Source organism: Oryctolagus cuniculus, chromosome 1, assembly GCF_051225735.1.
Source record: "Oryctolagus cuniculus isolate XC-2025 breed Fujian yellow rabbit chromosome 1, ASM5122573v1, whole genome shotgun sequence".
NCBI classification, from domain to species: domain Eukaryota; kingdom Metazoa; phylum Chordata; class Mammalia; order Lagomorpha; family Leporidae; genus Oryctolagus; species Oryctolagus cuniculus.
Window position 1 is genome coordinate 168,614,255 of NC_142867.1, and position 23,388 is coordinate 168,637,642.

The following is a 23,388-nucleotide window of genomic DNA, read 5'->3' on the forward strand; positions in this document are numbered from 1 at the left end:
ATACTCCTATAATATCTCCTATAATACTTGTTCTATAGCTATTTCCTATAATACTTGTTCTATTCCCCTTTATTATGTTGGTCTCCCTTCTGTAGATAAAACTTGTAATTTGTTTTTCTCATTTAAAATATAGCTCCAGGAATGGGTCATGTGGTATTTAGCAGCTCCACCTCTGATTCTAGCTTTCTGCTAGTGCACAAACTAGAAAATAGTAGGTGATGGCCCAAGTACCTGAGTCCCTAACTTTGGCCTGGCCCAGCCTCAGCTGTTATGGATTTTTGGGGAGTGAACCAGATGGGAAGTATCTCTTTGTCCCTTTGTCTTTCCAATAAATAATCTTTTTTTAAAATAAAACCAAAAATAAAATTTAACTCTCAGTTCCTTTGCAAATTATATTTCATGGTAACCAGATAGTCCCAATTGCTAGTAAAAAGTTCTGTTTTGCAGAAGAGTTCTAGCTGAAGGGTATGGGTAGAATATGTGAGAATCAAAGATCACCACTTTGCAGTCCTGAGGAAATAATTGATTCAAGCAGTAATCATTATTGGATTAAATTTTTATAATTAAGGGATCAGTTTTGTCATAAGTTCACATGAACAATTATTGCCCAAATCATTAAACCTGAATCAAATTAAATGTCTAGAGGAATCTTCCATTCACAGGAAATAGATACAGGTTTAGTCTAATTTGCACCAAAAGGAAGCAGCTTGCAGGACATTCTGTAGGACAGTAGTAAGTAACATAGGGGAAAAGTAGAGATCTTCCTCAGTAAATAAGATGATGGAAGTAAGTAATGCAGTGAAGTAAGCTTATTTGTGAGGCAAATGTGGTCACTTCTATACTACAGAAACTCGTCAGTAGGATCATTTATGTCCTCTTCATTCAAACCTGCTCTGAGTAAAAATACATGGTTGAAACAACTAGGGATATTTAAATATTAATGAGAGATTATACTAAAGAGTAACTCTAAGTTTTATTAGATATAATGGCTATATAAGTATATGCCTGCATATTAAATATATAGAGGTAAAAGGGCATGATACCTTGCTTTAAAATATCTTGTGAAATTAAGACAAACAGATAAAGCAAAGATGACAAAATCACTGTAATTATGAACCTAGATGTTGGCAACATGGAGGTTCATTCTACTGTTCTCCATACCTTTCATCACCTTTGAAGTTTTCATGTTAGGAAGAAAGGAGGAGACTATATATCTCAAATTTAGTAGGCAATCAGTAGTTCTGGGTCCCATTTTAGAGGTCTTTCATAACAATATGATATGCTAACTTGGCAAATAGCAAATTAAGAAATATGTTGAGGGGTAAGCATTTGGCATTGCAATTCAGGCACCACTTGGGACACCTACATCCCATATTGGAGTACTTAGTTTTGGGTTGTGGCTTTGTTCCCTATTCCAGCTTCCTTGTAATGGTTACCCTGGGAGGCAGCAGGTGGTAACTCAGATAATAGGATCCCTGCTACCTATGTGGGAAACTCAGGTTGAATTCATGGCTCCTAGCTTCAGCCTGGCCTAACCCCAGGTGTTGCAGGCGTCTTGGGGAGTAAACCAGTGGATGGATTGTGCTACCACCTGTAACACCGGCATCCCATTCTATAGCATTGTTGGAGTCCTGGCTACTGTGCTCCAGATCCAGCTCCCTACTGATATGCCTGGGAAAGCAGTGGAAGATAGCCCAAGTGCTTGGGCCCCTGCCAAAGAGGCCCCTTCCTGACTCCTGACTTTGGCCTGGCCTAGCCCTGACAATTGTCATTTGGAGAGTGAACCTGGAGATAGATGATAACTCTCCCTCCCGCCCATCCTCCCTCTCTCTGTCTCTCCCATCCCCTAATTTCTCTGTCATTCTGCCTTTAAAATAAAACTTGAAGAAAGAATAAATGGGTGAATGGAAGAAGTCTGTCACCTCTTTACCTTTCAAATAAATAATTTTTTGCATGATAGGAAATGGACTGGTTACATCTGGTACAGAGTAAAGCCAAGAATGCCCAGCAAAACAGGTCTTGATTTAATACTAAAGATTTTTAAAAGTAGAAGCAATGAGAACTGTTTGATAGTAAGATAGCCTGTTTCTTGAGAGAGTGAACTCCTTGTTCCCAAAACTGCCAAGGAGAATCATCTTCCAAAGAGTTTTTAGGGTAAGATTGTTCCTTCAAATTTAGGATTTTGACCTGTAGGTAGTCCTTCCTTTATCTGAAAAATGCATTATAGTTCCCTGAGGGTACTGTAATATTATCAGTAGAAAATGTTGAATGAGTGGTTACTAATGATACCACTCAATAGAAAAGAGAAGTGTATTATGAAGTAGTTTGAAATGGAGTGGGTGAAACTAAGGTGGTCATTACAGACATTAGCCACATTGTAATGGATTGCAGTGAATGCTCGTGGAGTCTTTTGATGTATTCAAATAGTTTGCCCATAGGCCTATCCCAGTCAATCAGTTTGGACTCATATGTTTGTGTTTTTCTTTTTCCTCTGTCAATTAGTTACATTTTACTGTTACCTGAGTGCCTTTCCACACACTTTTTTTTTTTATTTATTTGAAAGAGTTACAGAGAGAGGTCGAGGCAGAGAGAGAGGTCTTCCATCCGCTGGTTCACTCCCCAGATGGCCACAATGGCCGCAGCTGCGCCAATCTGAAGCTAGGAGCCAGGAGCTTCTTCCGGGTTTCCCACGTGGGTGCAGGGGCCCAAGGACTTGGGCCATCTTCTGCTGCTTTCCCAGGCCACAGCAGAGAGCTGGATTGGAAGAGGAGCAGCTGGGACTAGAACTGGCACCCATATGGGATGCCGGCGCTTCAGGCCAGGGCTTTAACCCGCTGCACCACAGCGCTGACCCGGTCACACACCTTTTAAATTCCTTTTTTTTCCTCATACTTGCAAGTTATTGACTGTCTGTCATGTGTAACAGACAGATGTCCAAATTTTTAGTTTGCCATTTCTTTATATACAATCCCCTGTAGAAACTGAAAGCAGTAAATAAGAGCATTTTGTATCTGGGTAGTTTGCAATTAGAATATGTAGAGTGGCTGCTGTTTTCCTGACTGAACCCTAAATGATACTGGCAGTTCAAATTCATTCAGCCAGCAAGCATTGAAACCTAGGACAGTCCTACATCTTCTGAATAGTCATCCTTCCCTTCCTGAGATTCTCTTCTTTAGTTTATGTGCCGCTGTGGCTGTCTGTTTCTCTTAGTGCCTTCAGAAGCACAGGTGATGCCCATTGGCCATTCTCCCCCTGTTTACTGTGCTTCAGAAAACACATCTGTGTCCTTGCGTTACTGCTTCATCCTCACACTGACGTGCTGACATGTTCAGCTCTGGATCAGTTACTGTTCACAGCATTTTTACTTAGAAATATTGAGAGTCTTTCAAATTTAAAAGAGGAAAAAGAAAAGAAAGTCTTATTTTTCAAATTTCTCTTCTTTTTTCAAATGTTTAGTTATTTGAAAGGCAGAATGGGGCTTGCACTGTGGTGCAGCAGGTTAAAGCCCTGGCCTGAAGTGCTGGCATCCCACATGGGCACCGGTTCTAGTCCCAGCTGCTCCTCTTCCAATCCAGCTCTCTGCTGTGGCCCGGGAACGCAGTAGAGGATGGCCCAAGTCCTTGGGCCCCTGCACCCGTGTGGGAGACCCGGAAGAGGCTCCTGGCTTCGGATTGGCACAGCTCCAGGCATTGCAGCCATCTAGGGAATGAACCAGCAGATGGGAGACACCTCGCTCGCTCTCGCGCGCATGCGCACTCTCTCGCTCTCACTCTCTCTATGTATATACTTTTCTCAACTTTGTCTTTCAAATAAAAAAAAAAAAAAGAAAGAAAAGCAGAGTGACAGAGACCTATAGAGAGAGATCTTACATGTACTGGGTTCACTCCTCAACTGCCCACAATAGCTAGCGCTGGGCCAGACTGAAGGCAGGAGTCAGGACCCCCATCCTGGTGTAAGAGACAGGAACTCAAGTGCTAGAGTATCATCAGCTGCTTCCCAGGCATCAGCAAGAAGCTGGATCTGAAGCAGAGGAGGGACTCCAATCCAAGCACTTCAGTTTGGGATGTGACTGTCACTAACAGTAGCTTAATCCAGGATACCACAACACCCACCCCCTTCCTAGCTTCTATTGGTGATAATGTCAACTCCCCTAGTACCTCATCTAGATTTGATATCTTACAAGTCATCTTTGATATAGCTTGTTTTCTACCATTCATGTCTAAAATACAGTAAGTTCTATTTTTTCTTTAAATCAAGATATGCTCTTCCTTTTTGTGGTTGAAAATGACTTGATGTCTGAGATTTGCTTTAAAACAGTATTTCTCAAACTGTGCATAATTGTTTAAGCTAGGTGAAAGGATTTAATAGGAAATCATTACCATAGTCTCTCTCATCTTGCAGTTTGTCTGAAATTTTCCATGATAAAAAGGTACTAGCCTTATTCCTGAAGTCAATACCCATGATATCTGCCTCTCCCCAGTAATCCATCCTAATTAACTCAGATTTTTTAAAGTAAATCCCTTACTCAAGAACCATACACAACGGTATATTTCCTATTGCACTTTTACCTGGCTTTCCAAACCCTTCTTGGACATCCAGCTCTGTTCCCATAATATCCCTAATCTGGCCAGATTGGTTTCACTTCTCTGTAGAGCTGTTTTATCCTGGCTTTGTGTCTTTCTATTGCAGCTTCAACTGAACTACCAACCTCTTCCCTTGCACCCCTGACCCCACCTTGTTTATCTTTCTAGTCGTTTCTCATCCTTGAAACCTTCTCTACCTGTGCCAGCTAGATCACTGAAGCGATTTCTTATTTTTTCCAGAATAATTGAGCTCTGCCTTCATTGTATGTTCACTGATGATATTGTTCATTAATTGCATTATGTGTTAAGCTTTCTTCCACCCTAGCCAGAAAGCTCCTTGTATTGCCGCAGAGCCTAGCAGAATGGCTATCCATGATACAGTCTCAAATATCCTTCCATCTATAAACGCCCCAAATATGCATGTAAATTAGAATGGATTCCATTTCTGTTTCTGAAATCTTAGGCTCGTGATGCAGAGAGCATTATGCTAAACCTTGCAGGACAGCTCATTATGATGCAGAGGGACAGGTCAGGCCCGCAGATCCGGGAGAAGGACAGCAACCCGAACCAAAGGAAACTTGTGAGTAAAGTGCAAGTCATTTTGAACGTTACAAGTGTGTGGCATTAGGAGGAAAGAATAAAAAAGTTTATGAGGAGAGACTACTGTCCTGTGATTTGGAAGCTGAGAAAGTATGTAAAATTCATTTTAAGCTTTTGGGTATAAGACTATGTGTAAAGTCCTGAAATGAAAATAAGTTATTCCACATACCAGATGTTACTGCTTAGGCATTATTAGTTGCAAATTCTGATAGGAAGATATAGATAGAGTGGTGAAGTTCATGGGATTTCTTTTGGTTTTAGATTTAAATACACATACTTTGAAAGGCATGACATTATTGTTAGTTCTAACTGTAAATAGCTCTCCCTGCTATTACCTGAAAATTGTTTCACTTTAATTTTGAAAGACTTACTCATCTAAAACCTAGGAATTTAGGAATCTACAAATTCAATAAAGGAACAAAAAAACCTTATTCTTGTCTCTCCTTCTCCAGCTGCCCTTCTGTCCTCCTGTTGTGCTGGCCCAGTCTGTTGAAAATGTCTGGACTACGTGTCGAGCAAATAAACAGAAACGGCACCTTCTGGAGGCCCTCTGGCTGAGCTGTGGTGGTGCAGGCATGAAAGTTTGGCTGCCTCTCTTCCCTAGGGATCACCGCAAGCCCCATTCCTTCTTGTCTCAGCGGATCATGCTGCCTTTCCACATCAATATTTATCCACTGGCTGTTCTGTTTGAAGACGCGTTAGTCCTTGGTGCTGTCAATGACACTTTGCCCTATGATTCTTTGTATACCCGGAACAGTGCAAGGGAACAGCTGGAGGTGCACTTCCCTTTCTGTGTTGTGGAGAGAACCTCTCAGATCTACCTCCACCACATTCTCCGTCAGCTTCTGGTCAGGAACCTTGGGGAGCAAGCCTTGCTCTTGGCTCAGTCCTGTGCTGCGTTACCTTACTTTCCTCATGTGCTAGAGCTCATGCTCCATGAAGTGCTGGAAGAAGAAGCTACCTCACGGGAACCCATTCCCGACCCTCTGCTTCCCACTGTGGCAAAATTTATCACCGAGTTCCCCCTCTTCCTGCAGACAGTTGTTCATTGTGCCAGGAAGACTGAATATGCCCTGTGGAATTACCTTTTTGCAGCTGTTGGAAACCCCAAGGACTTATTTGAGGAATGTTTGATGGCTCAGGATTTGGACACAGCTGCCTCTTACCTTATTATCTTACAGGTAACAATTCTCTTCTTATAAAGAAGCAAGAACTAATCAGCTTGAACTTAGAGAAATGTCCTATTTGGCACTGTGATTGTGTTTACAAAATTAATAGGCACATTTTCTGTTTAGTTTGTGTCTTTCACTTTGAAGAACTCAGTTTTGTCAAATGATCACAGATTTCTTTAATGATATAATGTTGCACAGGGGTATTTTATCCTGTTTGTCTACAGATAGTCCTAAAGCAGATTACCAAATCCGGAGTAATATTTTAAATAATACTGAAGAAATGTATTATTATATGTATTGTAATACATATAATATATATGCATTGATAAGAAATGTAATATATGATTACTGAAATGTATTTTGGATCTAAATGAGTTTGAGCCCCTCACAATAACAGATGTGTTTTCTTACAGTGTGGTTTTGCTGAGGAAATCTGACTAGAGTCGAGTTCCTAACATATACCTTATGTTGGATTCCCATAGACTCAGCTTGCCACGGCCGTGACTCATATAGCACATGGTTGTTCTCAAAATAATTGGTTCTTTGAGACTCTTTGTTTCATTATAAATCTGACCCAAAAAGCCTGTTGGTTTATTATTTTTATAACTCTGATATGGATTTGATAAACTATACATAAAAATTCTTTCAAGTTACTACAAAGTTGTTTTACTGATCCAAGAAGCTAACTATAAATGTGGTTTTTACTCAAGCAGAGGTTCAGGGGCCCTAAGATTCTTTGATTCCTTGACTACCTGTAAAGGAAACAACCTACAGAATTATAAAAACAGAATCGACATAAATGGCAACTGGTATTCACGTATACCTACACACCCCTCACCACCACTCCAGTGATCTCCCTAATAATGGAATTGAAAACTTTTTTTCCCAGCATAATTTATTAGTTACTATAGTAGATGATAGTTAAAATTGCACTTGTCTATTGAGCACTTTTGATGGAGGCCAACACAGGCAGGCAGTAAGGTTGAATCTGTGAGGTAAGTACTGAAAATGCTGAAAGTATAGCAGTACCACTTGACATTGTGCAGAGCAAAGATTTTTAATTAACATTCTCAGAAAACTATCTCAGGATGTATATACCTTAAGGAGTGGGTTGTTGTTGTTGTTTTTGAGTCAAGTAAACCTAGATAGATTGATTTATGCATTTGAAAGTCGGAGTTACAGAGAGAGAGAAGGAGAGGCAGTGAACCATCCACTGGTTCACTCCCTAAATGGCCACAACAGCCAGAGCTGCGCCTATCCAAAGCCAGGAGCCAGGAGCTTCCTCCAGGTCTCCCACGTAGGTGCAGGGGCCCAAGGATGTGTGCCATCTTCTACTGCTTTCCCAGGCCACATCAGAGAGCTGGATCAGAAGTGGAGCAGCCAGAGCTTGAACCAGTGCCCATATGGGATGCTGGCACTGCAGGCAGTGACTTTACCCGCTATACCACAGTGCCAGTCCCTAAACCTAGATTTATAAGCTTGCTTTCTGTTAATTTTTCAGTTGATTTAACTGATTTCCTTATATATAAAGTAGGAATGATACGCCTGTTTTACACAGTAGCTGGGAGAAATAATTGAAATAATATTTATAAAGTATTCAACAGGGGGCCGGCGCCGTGGCTCAATAGGCTAATCCTCCACCTTGCGGCGCCGGCACACCGGGTTCTAGTCCCGGTTGGGGCGCCGGATTCTGTCCCGGTTGCCCCTCTTCCAGGCCAGCTCTCTGCTATGGCCAGGGAGTGCAGTGGAGGATGGCCCAGGTGCTTGGGCCCTGCACCCCATGGGAGACCAGGAAAAGCACCTGGCTCCTGGCTCCTGCCAGGATCAGCGCGGTGCGCCGGCTGCAGCGGCGGCCATTGGAGGGTGAACCAACGGCAAAGGAAGACCTTTCTCTCTCTGTCTCTCTCTCTCACTGTCCACTCTGCCTGTCAAAAAAAAAAAAAAAAAAAAAAAAAAAAAAAAAAAGTATTCAACAGGTAGTGGGAGGTTGGTAAATCATAGTTTATATTATAACAGCAGGGTACTTGATTCATTTTTCCTATATGGTACTTTTAATATTCCTTTTAATCTTACTATTAAACTGACCCCCATAGTGTTGTTGTAGCTATGTTCCTTGACTTTAGGAAACAGTGGATATAAGAAACTGTTCAGATTTTCCCAAATTAACTAGTGTAAAAGGTATGCCATTTTCCTTGATTGTTTCTGTAGAATATGGAAGTCCCAGCAGTAAGTAGGCAACATGCCACCCTTCTATTCAACACAGCACTGGAACAAGGCAAGTGGGACCTATGTCGACACATGATTCGATTTCTTAAAGCCATTGGCTCTGGAGAATCTGAGACACCTCCATCCACACCCACAGCTCAGGTTAGTCACAAAATTCCACAGGTTCTCCAGGCTGTACTCGCACGCAGTATCTTTCTCTAACTGTAATGCACATTGTGTGTAATCACAGGAACCCAGCTCAAGTGGTGGATTTGAGTTCTTCAGGAATCGGAGCATCAGTTTATCCCAGTCAGCTGAAAATGTTCCTCCTAGTAAATTCAGCTTACAAAAAACACTAAGTATGCCATCTGGTCCTTCTGGAAAAAGGTAAAAGAATAAAAAAACCATTACTGCTTTTAGTGCATCTATGATACATTGCATTACAGGGCATTTATAAAATTAGGGATTATGGAAACAACTGTTTATTCAATTGCAATTCCTTTTTCTTTCCAAAAGGCATGGAGGCAATGCAGATTTTCCTTTTTCTTTCTTACAAAATTCACTTCTTATACTCTTTGTATTGTTTCTGCGTTTTTGTACTAAGAGCAGTTTCGATATACCTATTGTGATTGCAACTAACTTTAAATTACCTCTGAATACAGAGGCAGAAGGAGATGTATAAATTTGCAGATAATCCAGAAGCCTTCTTAAAGTCAGTAGTATTACCCTTCCTTCCAGCTACAGCTCTTGATAAAAAATAAAACGTAGCAGTTATGCGTTTTGACTGTCTTGTGACCTTTATGTTAAAGAAGTCATCAAACAGTGGGTGAGCCAAAGGAATTGTATTCTGGAGATCAAAATCTGCATCACCCATAAAAATGGGTTATTGTCTCTGGAACTATGACTATAAAATTGCACTAACATTATGAAATAATTAGAATTTCTTCTGGTTTGTGAGGTCTTGTATTCCTTCCTGTGGTTTTCACGTGTAGGCTCTTGTTTTTCTAATCTCCATATTCTTTTTTTATAAGGCTTGTATTTTTACTGTAGTGTCTGGCACAGTGAAGACTTGTTGAGTGTTTTTTTTTTTTTTATTGTGATGTTTTACTGCTTTCTCTTACCAGCAGCATCTCCCATCACACACACATGCATGTGCAGATACACCCCACATTTTAGGTCATATACAAATAAAGTGCAAACATGGAAGGTCATAAACAGTTGCCAGTCAATAATATTTTCTCAGTCATCCCCTATTTTTCTTTTTTTTTTTGACAGGCAGAGTGGACAGTGGGAGAGAGAGAGAGACAGAGGGAAAGGTCTTCCTTTGCCGTTGGTTCACCCTCCAATGGCCGCTGCAGCCGGCGCGCTACGACTGGCCGCGTGCTGGCCGCGGCAGCCATTGGAGGGTGAACCAACAGCAAAGGAAGACCTTTCTCTCTGTCTCTCTCTCTCACTGTCCATTCTGCCTGTTAAAAAAAAAAAAAAAAATCCGGCACCCCGACCGGGACTAGAACCCGGTGTGCCGGTGCAGCAAGGCGGAAGATTAGCCTAGTGAGCCACGGCGCCGGCCACAGTCATCCCCTATTTTTAAATCCAGGTTTAATAACTTAGTAAGTGCTTATCTGTGCTAGGCACTGTTCTAAGCATTTATATGTCTTTTAATCTTTAAAACAGTTCTATCACAGTTGTTTCCACATTGTACAGATGAAGAAACAAGAAACTCAGAGAAAACTTAGTAACGGTTGCACAACTAGTGAGTAGCAGAGTCCATCTCTCAACCCAGACCATCCTGCTCCAGAGACAAGGCTCATTTACTTGTCCACTATACTACCTCACCAAACCAGTTATACCATCTCAGCTCATACAAATAAAATATAATAGACTGTAGTCAAGTAGTTAATTTTTAAAAATCAGTTTTATTTTCCTATATGTACATAATCCATATTGAGAGATTCCATTCTGCTTCTGCATGTTTAGTTTCTTTGATCTGATCTCCTTCCATCTCTTCATTCATCTCAAATAAGCATTTATTTGTATCCTTTCTTTAACTATTCACACCTCCTTTTATTCCCTATTCTGGGTAGTCATTCTACAAATATGTCTTAAAAGCCTACTATATTCCAGGTGTCCATCAGGTTGTGATATCACACAAAGAAGAAGCCCTCTGATGCTGTCTTCCTCTTCTTTCACAATTAGATCTTGGGTCTCTTATCTCTGATGTATCAATATTACTGCATAAAACTAGGTGGAGTCCTCCAGTCAAGATTATTCTGTAGCAGTCTTTTGCTTGTACTTACAGGTGGAGTAAAGACAGTGACTGTGCTGAGAACATGTACATTGACATGATGCTCTGGAGACACGCTCGGCGCCTCTTAGAGGATGTGCGATTGAAGGACCTTGGCTGTTTTGCAGCCCAACTGGGCTTTGAACTAATTAGTTGGCTGTGTAAGGAACGTACTCGAGCTGCCCGAGTAGACAACTTTGTGGTAGCCCTGAAGAGACTCCACAAAGATTTCCTGTGGCCATTTCCCATCATCCCAGCCTCTTCTATCAGTTCTCCTTTCAAAAATGGGAAATACCGAACAGGTAATACAGATTCTATGTCATTTACATGAGGAAAATTGTGTTATACCCGAAGTTTCTTGATATTTTGTTAATGGTATTCAAGGAAGTCTTTTTCATTCCAGCTTCAGTAAAGCTGAGAGCCAACTCTGCATCAATTGGCACATCCACCATCTGACATCTAAAGTAGAGCCTATGTCCCTAGCTCTTTGAAGTCTAATTCATAAATCTTACCAGTTATTTTACATTATTAAGAAAATTGGGATCTGACTGGACATAAAACCCACGATGATTATCCTGTTGTGGGAATGAGTTTTGGAACTAGTTAGTCATGATATTAAAATGAGCCAAATTTTGACTTAGCTGATACTGTTCATTCAAGGGCAGTAGTAAAAATGAAGCTGTAGAGGTAAAAGAAAAAAGGTTTTTTTACTTTGAATCTATGAAAACAGCTCTAATTATTAAGATTTTTTTAAAAAATTATAAAGGTTTTTGGAAAATTCATAGCACCTTAAGAACCAAGGCAAACTACCTCGAAGATCAACAGAATAATAAAGTTTTGTCTCTCCAGTTAAGAGATAATGATGGTGTGATTGTTAGGTGGGATTATATAATCAGTTCATTTTGTTAGAAGTCCATGTTCCTGGTTTTTGGGTGAAGGATTCTGTGTAGGATGATAATTGTCTTTGAACTATTAGTATTGGGTGGCTGTATGGGAGAGATTAAAGAGCTAAATTGGAAATAGCACTGTGTACATCTTGAATTTTTCTCTCATTTATTTGTTTTTGGAACCTACTCTGCAGTGGGAGAGCAGCTGTTAAAGTCTCAGTCAGCTGAACCTTTTTTAAACCTTGAGATAGATACTGGCATCCCTAATATCCAACAAAGTCAAAGCTGGCTTGGCAACATTGGCCCTACCCATCATGAAGTAGACACGGCCTCATCCCAAGGACCACAAATGCAAGATGCCTTCCTGTCACCTTTATCTAATAAAGGTAACCATCATTGTAAGATCTTCAGTTCCTTTGGAAGAAAGTTATGTGCTGTAGCACTTCGCTCTTCTTTCAGCGAGCTGGGGGATTAGCCATTAGTATTTCCTGGCAAGGTGTGGAGAGTTACTAGACTAAAGCAAGGCAGATGGGCCTTGACTATACTTTGCCATATTTATTTTTAGATAGAGCAGTAAGTCAAACCTCAATATAGATCAACATTAATAAATAAATCTTTGCAATCAAGCTTTGAGCCCAAAGTATGTAAAATGTTATTCCCATATAAAGAATTCTATCACTTATCACAAACAAAACAGTATAATAAAAATTATACTTTATTATCATTATTATCCAAAATGTGTGGAAATTTGCTTTTTCTCATGATATAATCTGCCCTCTTAACCATTTTTTAAGCATATGGTTCAGTGGCATTATTTACACCCCCATTGTTTTGCAGCCTCCTTTCAAAATACTTTATATCTTGCAGAATTAAAACTCTGTGTATGTTATTTAAATAAAGTATTTGTCTTTCTGTGACTGGCTTTTTCCACTTAATGTAACATCCTAATGTCATCTATGTTATAGCATGCATCAGAATTTCTTTCTTCTTTAAGGCTGAATGATATTCTTTCCATTGTATGTACATTCCACATTTTGTTTATCCATCAAAGGACACTTGGGTTGCTTCTACCTTTTGGATGTTATGAATAATGCTACTACAAACACTGATATACAAATATGTCTTCAAAACTCTGCTTTTAATTCTTTTGGCTATATACCCTGAAACAAGATTGTTGAATGATGTGATAATTCTTGTAATGTTTTTGAGGAATTGCCATATTATTTTCCATAGCATCTGCAGCATTTACATCCCTACTAACAGTGTGTAATTTCTTGACATCGTTGTCAACACTTATTTTCTGTTATTTGAAGGGTAGCCCTTCTAGTGGGTGTGAGGTGGTACCATTACTCTCTTAGTAAACTCTTTTAAAGATTTTTTATTTATGGCCGGCGCTGCAGCTCAATAGGCTAATCCTGCACCTGCGGCACCAGCACCCTGGGTTCTAGTCCTGGTCGGGGCGCAAGATTCTGTCCCAGTTGCTCCTCTTCCAGTGCAGCTCTCTGCTGTGGCCCGGGAGTGCAGTGGAGGATGGCCCAAGTGCTTGGGCCCTGCACCCGCATGGGAGACCAGGAGAGGCACCTGGCTCCTGGCTTCAGATCAGCGCAGTGCACCGGCTGCAGTGCACTAGCTACTGCAGCCATTTGGGGGGTGAACCAACGGAAGGAAGACCTTTCTCTCTCTCTCTCACTGTCCACTCTGCCTGTCAAAAAAAAAGAAAAAAAAAAGACAAAAAGATTTTTTACTTATTTTTTTGCAAGGTAGAGTTATAGACAGACAAAAAGGTTTTCCATTCACTGGGTCACTCCCCAGATGACCACAGCAGCTGGAGCTGAGCCAATCCGAAGCAAGGAGCTTCCTCTGGGTCTCTGCTACAGGTGCAGGGGCGCAAGCACTTATCTTCACTGCTTTCTCAGGCCATAGTAGAGCTGGATAGGAAGAGGAGCAGCTGGGAATAGAACTGGTACCCGTATGGGATGCTGGTGCTGCAATCAGAGGCTTAGCCCACTATGCCATAATGCCGGCCCCTTAGTAAACTTATAAAAGAGATGACTTCAGACATTTAAAAAGAGATAGCAAAATAGTGAGCCACTTCCCCTACTAAGCATCACACAGCTTCCTAACAACTTAGGACCAAATTTGCTTTGTCCACTCCTCCCCCCCTCCCTTAGCAATTGAAGCAGATCCGAAATACATAATTTATCTATAAATATAGATCCTATAAGAACTCCATTTTTAGGTAACCATAATACCACTACTGTCCCTCTAACCATGTTAACAACTCCATAATACCATCAAGTATTCATATTTCCACTTGTTTATTAAAAGTCATAATTTTTTAATAGCTTGACTTATATCCAAATAAAGTTCACACATTGTGATTATATTTTTAATTCTCTTTTTAAAGTGAATGTTCCCTTCATTCTTCCCCCTCTTACAGTGTAGTCACAGAAGAAACTTGGGTCTAAATTTCACAGTGTAATTTTTAATGATTGCATCTTCGGAGTTTAGTGTAACAGTTTGCTTTGTATTTCCTGTAAGTTAGTAGTTGAATCTAAATACTTAATCAGAGATATTTTGGGGAGGGGCACAGAAGACTGCTTCCTGGTGGATTAGTATGACATTCCATATGAAGGCAAATAATTTATGATTATCTCTCTAATGATTTTAAAGTATCTGCTGTTGTTCATATAATATCACAGTTTTAGTAAATTTAATGTTTTGGTTTCAAAATCCTAAAGAGATATCAACACCTATGAAAATAGCTAATATTTAAAATTTGCTGGTGCCGCAGCTCACTAGGCTAATCCTCCGCCTGCGGTGCCAACACCCTGGTTTCTAGTCCCGGTTGGAGCGCCGGATTCTGTCCCGGTTGCTCCTCTTCCAGTCCAGCTCTCTGCTGTGGCCCGGGAGTGCAGTGGAGGATGGCCCAAGTGCTTGGGCCCTGCACCCGCATGGGAGACCAGGAGGAAGCACCTGGCTCCTGGCTTCAGATCGGCACAGCGCGCCGGCCGCAACACGCCAGTTGTCGCTGTCACTTGGGGGGTGAACCAACGGAAAAAGGAAGATCTTTCTCTACCATTCATGTCCAGCTCCCTGCTTATGGCTTGGGAAAAGCAGTTAAATACGGCCCAAGGACTTGGGCCTCTGCCACCCACATGGGAGACCTGGATGAAGCTCCTGGCTTAGGCTGTTGTGGCCATCTAGGGAGTGAACCAGCGGATGGAAGATCTCTGTTTCTCATATTCTCTGTAATTCTTTCAAATAAATAAATATTTTAAATAAATAAAATTGAAGCACAATTATTTTCTGTATGAAGCTGATTTATAACTGTTGGCAATTCTTCAGCAGGTGATGAATGCAGTATTGGTTCAGCCACAGACTTGACTGAAAGTAGCTCCATGGTGGATGGGGACTGGACAATGGTGGATGAAAATTTCTCCACACTCAGTTTGACTCAGTCTGAGCTAGAGCACATCTCCATGGAGCTGGCAAGTAAAGGGCCTCACAAATCCCAAGTCCAGCTTCGGTGAGTTTCTCAGAAAATTCTAAGCCCACACAATCTCTACTCAGGGTATTTGCCCAAATGGGGTACAGGAACCACTTCTGGGAAACTATAGGTTCTTAGTTTAAATCATTTTGTTTCTGCTGTAGGTATTTACTACATATCTTCATGGAGGCAGGATGTCTGGACTGGTGCATTGTCATAGGTCTGATTCTTAGAGAATCCTCAATAATCAACCAGATTTTGGTTATTACTCAGTCTTCAGAGGTAGATGGAGAGATGTTACAGAACATAAAGACAGGGCTACATGCCGTGGACCGATGGGCCTCTACAGATTGGTAAGTTCTGGTTTCCTTGGGCTCCTGACCCTTTGATGTTCTTCAGTGAATCAGTCCTTTCACATTATGGTTTAGTTGTGGTTCACCTATGTTGAATATAGTTATGTTGTTCATTTTTAGGTTGGATGTATTTAGGTTAGCAGAAATAAAAATGCTTTCATATGTTCATTTTAAGGCTGCTTTCTTTATTAATCATTCCTTACCGAACCATTTGAATGGGTGATAGCCATTGAGTAAAATTTAGTGTTTATAAAGTGAATGTCAGTGGAGTTAGAAACGTGCCAGGGGATTCCAAATCAATCCCATCAAGGTGGCATGTACCAAAGCCATCTCACTAGTCCAAGTGATCAATTTCAGTTCACAATTGATCACACTGATAGGTCTAAGAGTCAAAGGGATCACACTAACAAGACTAGTGTCTGCTAATACTAACTGATAGAATCAAAAAGGGAGAGAACGATCCAACATGGGAAGCGAGATACACAGCAGACTCATAGAATGGCAGATGTCCTAAATAGCACTCTGGCCTCAGAATCAGCCCTTAAGGCATTCGGATCTGGCTGAAGAGCCCATGAGAGTATTTTAGGCATGGAAAGCCAAGACACTCTGGCAAAAAAAAAAAAAAAAAAAAAAAAACCTAAATGAAAGATCTCTGCGAGTGAGATGCCAGTGGAAAGAACGGGGCCATCAAAGAAGGAGGTACCTTTCTCTGAAGGGAGGAGAGAACTTCCACTTTGACTATGACCCTGTTGGAATAAGATCGAAGTCGGCAAACTCAAAAGGCTTCCAAGGCCGGCGCCATGGCTCAATAGGCTAATCCTCTGCCTTGTGGTGCCGGCACACCGGGTTCTAGTCCCAGTCGGGGCACCGGATTCTGTCCCAGTTGCCCCTCTTCCAGGCCAGCTCTCTGCTATGGCCCAGGAGTGCAGTGGAGGATGGCCCGAGTGCTTGGGCCCTGCACCCCATGGGAGACCAGGAGAAGCACCTGGCTCCTGCCTTCGGATCAGTGCAATGCGCTGGCCGCAGCATGCTGGCCACGGTGGCCATTGGAGGGTGAACCAATGGCAAAAGGAAGACCTGTCTCTCTGTCTCTCTCACTGTTCACTCTGCCTATCAAAAAGAAAAAAAAAAAAAAAAAGGCTTCCATAGCCTTGGCAACTCATGACTAGAGCCTAGGGAGATTACTGACGCCATAAACAAGAGTGTCAAATTGTGAAGTCAACAACAAGAGTCACTGTGCACTTATTCCCTGTGTTGGATCTCTGTCCTTAATGTGATGTCCAATGTGAAGTAATGCTATAACTAGTACTGAAACAGTATTTTATACTTTGTGTTTCTGTGTGGGTGCAAACTGATGAAATCTTTACTTAATATATACTAAATCGATCTTCTGTATATAAAGATAATTGAAAATGAATCTTGATGTGAATGGAATGGGAGAGGGAGCAGGAGATGGGAGGGGTGCGAGCGGGAGGGAAATTATGGTGGGGGGAAAGCCATTGTAATCCATAAACTGTACTTTGGAAATTTATATTTACTAAATAAAAGTAAAAAAAATTTTAAAAAAATTTATCTGAAGAAAACTAGGTAAGATGCTCTTCTAAGGAAATATTTGTAAAGCATGTTTTGGTAGGAAAGTAAATAAAATATGTTGACTTTAGAAAATCTTAAAAAAAAATAAAGTGAATGTCACTGACTTGAGATTGATGCAGAACAAATCGTCTTGGAATTAGTTTAGAACTTAAGGTTTGTAGTTCTGTGGAATTGAAGGTTATAATATAAAAATATCTGCTTGAAAAGATAATCTGAATTTAACATTTCATGGCAGTTACTAGCAAGTCCAAATGATGAGTAGTAGATTGGACGGAAAAGTATTGGAGTCCAGTCCTGTATTTGTCACCAATTATAGGTGTATTTGAGGCTAGTTATTTCCATTAGTTAGATCTGTTTTCTTTCATTGTCAAAAGCATTTAGGGTAGATGTTTTCTGAAGGTTCCTCTTTGAGTCTGAAATCCCATTGGTCCTTCAGTTACAGAATATGATTTTTATCGTCATACTGGTTTTTAAATGTGTTTGCTTCTAGTGCTCAGAAATTTAAGGCTCAGTCCTATGCTTAAGTGCATTTCCTGGTGTGCTGAGCAGGATACTCAAGAAGCCTTCCCTCCTTATCTCTTTTTGTGCTTCCTTCCTTCCCCTCAGAATCTGTCATTGTCTTTATTGTATCTGTGTTTAGTACTAGTCGGTCTATAACTTTCGACCAAGACTTTTGAAGATGAGAACTAATTGTTTTTCCCCTCTGCTTAGCCCTGGATATAAGCCATTTTTAAACGTCATTAAGCCACAACTGCAGAAGCTCAGTGAGATAACAGAAGAACAGGCTCAGCCTGATGCCTTCCAGCCAGTCACAGCGGCTAAGACTCCTGAACAGACTAGCCCCCGGGCCGAGGAGAGCAGGAGCTCCTCCAGCCATGGAAGCATCCCCCAGGGCGAGATCTTGGGGACCAGTGTGGTCAGCCGCAAAGAGGAGGACATGACTCGGGCACAGGAGGAAGAACCTTTTCAGGATGGGACTTACGACTGTTCTGTGTCCTAACAATGCGGTGTCATCACGACAGGCAGTATTAATTAGTAGCAGCATGCAACTGAGTACACTGTGACCTAGTTGGATGATTTAAAGGGGAAGAGAACCCAGCTCAGAGACTCTTTGGTAAAGTATTATTAGATTTTAAATAAGAAATCTCTTTGACTCCATAAAAATGTGATATCAAATAAAGCATCTTTCTTAAAAAAATTTCTTAAGCTGCATTAGAAAGTAATAAAACATACTGTACATATGTACATAAGAATATTTTGGTTTTATTCAAAGGTTGGTAGCTCTTAAACCACAGGGATTGTTTGGCCTGGGGTGAGCTTACTTTTTCACTACTTATAGCTTCTTATACGTTTTCTGGTAGAGTGTGTATCCAGACTGCTTTTTAAAAATAAATGCTAAGGTGCTTGCGATAGATAGCTCATCGGGTACTCGAGCTACCTTTTTGCTGCCTTGGACAGAGCTCACTGGACTCCCTAATTGGACCTACTGAACAGATGCCTACCCTGGCACAGTGAGGATACTTCGAAAAGCTCAAAGCAGAGTTAAAAGGCTTTTATTTTGGTGTAAAATATGCAGGATCTTCAAAAAGTTCATGAAGTTGAGTATCATAACATATTGGTGGATTTTAAAATTCTTTGCACCAAAATAAACCCATCTTTTAGTTCCATTTTTCATGAGCTGTTTTCAAGTACCCTTGATGTGTCAGTGTGAGAGACATTCTCCTTGGCTTTACCAGCCTGTTAAATCCCAGTCCTGAATCAGTGCAGGCTGTTTACCCATGAGTTAATGTGCCTGTCTGAGCAAGCTTTATTCCTGCTAGATCAGTGCGGGCAAAGGTCTGAGGGATGCTTACCAATTATGCTGTCAGATACCACTAAACTATTTTGTATCAAAGAACTGTCTCTTTTTTGTGAATACTCTGGTGTAAATATACCCAAAGGCACTACTCATATTTTTAGTGCTTGTATTATAATTTCTAAGGTTTTATGCCAGATTCTGCATGACTATACTCTTAAGAATGAAAACAGGGCTCGCTTTTCTTTACAAAAATGAGCTGTCTTCATAAAGGAAGACAGGTGTATTGGCTTCATTGGTCATAAAGTAACAAAAATGGTCACAATGATCATGAAATGGAACAGATTTTGTGCAAATTAACGTAGTTTATTATTTATTGCTTTTGTAAATTGAATAAAAATGGATTTTTATGTAAATAGACTGCTGAATCCTGTATTATCACGGCTACTAAAATTAGTATGTAAAGAATGCATTCTTCATTGTAAACTTTAAAAGTATTTTATGTATTTGTAGATGACTTAAATTTTAGTTTTCATACATTATGAAAACAGAACTGCATATTCCTTAATTGCTTCAGACTAAACACATATCCACTGTATGTAATTCTAATTACCTTATTACAGTATTAATTTAGATAGCTTGTTTGTACTGTGCAATTTGAACAAGGAATGCAATGTTATTTTTTACAAAAACAAACTTATTTTTATAATAACAATGTATTTGATATGGACCAAATTCGTACCACTATGTAAAACAGCCTCTCTTCTCACAGTGCAATTTAGTTTAGAAACAAAATTTGGTCCTCTCCTGGCTTTTTAAAGTAAGTACCTAGGTTTGGTTGTGTTAGCCAGGTTTCCTTTGAAGAGAAACTCAAACTATTTTGAATTGTTTAGCTCCAAATTCATCAAACTATTCAAAATTATTGAGTTTGGGAATTTACTGTTATTTACTTTTTACATTAGAAGTGCAATAATTTCACTTAATAAAACTGAACAGATGGAATATATTTTTATTGGTACCTGGTCCTTCTGGTGCTACTTTTATTTAAGCCTGCTTCAAACCACCTTTCCCGGAATCTTTAGATAGAAAATACTGGTTCCCCGATGAGTACATGCAATCCAGCAAGAAAACAAACTGAAATCTCTTCTCCTGTCCTAGTCCATTAGGGAGAAGAACCAGCATTACTTGTGTGTGTGTGTTGTGAATACTCAGTCAATAAAAATGATTTACCATTATAAACCCCTGTGATGTTTTCAAGTATCTAAATGAACACTGTGCTGCCAAGTTTACACTCTTGAAAGCAGGGCACCAACAAGTTAACTTTATTCCTGTGGTCTAGGCCTTGAATGAATCATTTCCTCTACTAATAAAAAAAATTTTTTTCAACTAAGAAATAGGCCCAAGGCAAGAAATTTGGTAAGTTTACATTTTTTCTTTGATAATTCATTTATTATATACTTTAATTTTAAAAACTCATTTTTATTTTGCTGTGTGGTTTGGTTCACATATCAACTGTTTAAAGCCATAATTTTAACCAATGAATTTAAATAAGTATAACTATTTGAAGTTTAGTAGATTCCCGAGAATTATTTGCTGATACCAAAAGAAACCATTTAGGGGTATAGTCAACATTTGCTTGTAATTAAATTTGTTGCTACTTCTGTAATTTGTATTTTTTTTTAACTTGGTAAAGGGCAATAAAAACTGTTGCACAAACTTTTGTTTATTTGTCATCTCAGGTAACAGCAGAAGTATGTATTTAAGCCTCAAAAGTATGTTAATGTTATAATTCCACCTTTTAGGATTTTCTTAAGTAACTAGAAATTCAGAGATGTATTTAAATATTATATATCAATGTATAGTGGGAAAAGCAAAGAGTTGGCAATACTGTAGGTAGCTGACAGATGAATATTGGAAAAACAGAAGAAAGTAATGACATGGAAAAATGTTCAGGATATAATTTTGTGATATAGAATTTTGTTTGGTAAAGATCATAATTTTCTGTCGGTGTATAGTCAAGTAGGCATCATCTCTGATAGGTGGGGTTAAAAAGGAGTTTGGTTTTTTCCCCTTTTCATATATTTCTGAATCTGCTTTCTGCTTCTGGATCTACCTATACCGGATATTTCATATAAATAGAATTATATAATCATATAAATGGTCTTTTCTGTCTGGTTTCTTTTATTTGGCATGATGTTGTCAAAATTCATCCTTGTCCATCACTACTGGTTTTTAATATTTAGTATTTTCATCTACCTTAACAGCACAGCAAGAGAGTGATCTTCCATCTACTTCCATCATTTGGTTCACTCCCCCAAATGCCTACAATAGCCAGGGCTGGGCCATGCTGAAGCCAGGAGCCCAAGACTTCCTCTGGGTCTCCCATGTATTTGGCAGGAGCCCAAGCACTTGCGCTACCATCTACTGGATCCCAAGATGCATTAGCAGGAAGCTGGATCAGAAGCAGAGGTGCTGGGACTTGAACCGGCACTCTGACAGGAGATGCAGGCATCCTGAGCAATAGCTTGACCCTGTGTACCACAATACCAAGCCTCCCACTCCTTTTCTATTTTTATTTGAATGGCAGAGAGACAAATTCCTCAGTCTAGTGGTTCACTTCCCAAATGTCACAACAGCCAGGGCCAGGCCCGTTCAGTCCAAAGCCAAGAGCTAGGAACTTGATCCAAGTCTTCCAACGTGGATGACAAGGGCTCAACCACCTGAGCCATTATGTACTGCCTCAAAGGGTGCATATTAGGAAGCCAGAATTAGGAGTCAGAACTGAAACTCAGGCATTTCAGTATGGGATGCAGGCTTCCCAATTGCTGAGCAAAGGTGCCCACCCCAATTCCCGTTTTTAAGGTTAAATATTCCATTATACAGATATACCACTTTTTATCCATTGAGCAGTTGAAGGTGGAGTTTTCTTCCATTGACTATAATGCATACTACTACAATGAACAGTCACATACGGTAATGTTCCCCCTCCTACCCCGGCCAATCAGGGGGTTGTTACCCATGGTCAACCATGGTCCAGTCAATAGAAAAGTTTCAGGAATTTTAAGTAACTTTTACCAAAATATATTGTTAGAACTAGTCTACTTTATTAGTTGTTAACTCTGTGACTAATTTATAAATTTGAGTAGCTAAGTAGAGAAATAAATCATAGTATATATAGTACTTGATACTATCTGCAGTTTCAGGAATCCATTATTGATGTATTGAAGTGTATCTCTGAATAAGGTAGGACTTTTGTATACTTTTCTGTGTGGACATATGTTTTCAGTTATCTCTAGATTCCAGGAGTGGAATTGCTAGGCCATTTGTTAGTGATTTTTTTAAGGAAATGCCGAACTTAATTCCAAAGTGCCTGCACTAACATTCCCACTAGCAGAGGATAACATTTCCGTTTTGTACCAGTGTTACTTTTTGGTTATAGCCTAAGTTATGTGTGAAATGGGTATATCATTATAGTTTAGAATTTCAGTTCCCTAATGCCCATGTAACATCTTTTCATGTGATTATCTGAAGAAAAATGTCTATTCACATACTTTGACCATTTTTCAGTTAGGTGGTTTCTTTTTATTGTTGATTTTAAAAAGTTACATTCTGGATACTAGACCATTATCAGATACATAGGATTTGTAAACACTTTTTCATTCGTTGGCTTGTCTTTTTGCTTTCTTGACAGCTTCCCTTGAAACTGAGATTCTTCATTCTGGCAAAGTATTTTTTGATAGCTTGTGCTTTTGGTGTTATAGCTAGAAAACCATTGTCGTACCCATGGTCATGTTTATTTGAATTTACTCGAAAGACAAATAGATCCTCCATCCATTAATCCACTCCCCCACATCCCTCCAACAGCCAGAGCAAAGCTGTGAGTTCCATCCGGTCTCCCATGTAGGTGGTAAGAGCCCGAGTACCAACGCCATCACCACTGCCTCCCCACGTGTGCATAAGCAGGAAGTGGAGCTGGGACAGAACCTAGGCCCTCTGATACAGGGTGAGGTATCCCAAGCAATGTCTTAACCACTCCACCTAATATGAATGTAGCTCTAACATGTAAGTCTCTGATCCATTTTGAATTGATGTTTATATATAGCATGATGTAGGGGTCTTTTACATGTGGACAGTCGATCAGTCACCACATACTGAATTATTTCTCCCCATTAAAGATGACTATAAATGTATGTATTAATTTCTGAACTCTTAATTGTACTCACACTGTAATGATCTATAAGTCCTTTTACCAGTACTATGCTTTTTTGGATTACTGTAGCTTTATAGGACTTTCTGGAAATATCAGTCATATTTTTAAGGCTTGGTTAGCTATTCTGGGTCCCTTATATTCCATTTGAATTTTAGAATCAGCTTGTACCAAGTTTGATGGAAGTTCTATTTGACCTATAAATCAATTTGGAGAATA

The 23,388-nt window shown here is 39.9% G+C and overlaps 1 protein-coding gene across 10 annotated transcripts in view; it reads left to right on the forward strand.

The window, feature by feature from the left end:
* RIC1 (RIC1 partner of RAB6A GEF complex) overlaps nt 1–21,120 on the forward strand; it is a 169,385-nt gene extending 148,265 nt beyond the window's left edge. For 7 of the 10 annotated variants that reach the window (XM_008255095.5, XM_017341498.4, XM_008255104.5 and 4 more), the window contains 9 exons: nt 5,047–5,163; nt 5,636–6,364; nt 8,564–8,722; nt 8,811–8,947; nt 10,860–11,146; nt 11,926–12,117; nt 15,080–15,260; nt 15,386–15,574; nt 17,879–21,120. In XM_008255095.5, the coding sequence (XP_008253317.2) occupies nt 5,047–5,163; nt 5,636–6,364; nt 8,564–8,722; nt 8,811–8,947; nt 10,860–11,146; nt 11,926–12,117; nt 15,080–15,260; nt 15,386–15,574; nt 17,879–18,167 (2,280 nt within the window). In that variant the 3' untranslated portion in view covers nt 18,168–21,120. The remainder of the gene's footprint in view (nt 1–5,046; nt 5,164–5,635; nt 6,365–8,563; nt 8,723–8,810; nt 8,948–10,859; nt 11,147–11,925; nt 12,118–15,079; nt 15,261–15,385; nt 15,575–17,878) is intronic. The other 3 variants (XM_002708103.6, XM_070051792.2, XM_089299271.1) reach the window with 1 other exon arrangement.
* The last annotated feature ends 2,268 nt before the right edge of the window (nt 21,121–23,388 follow it).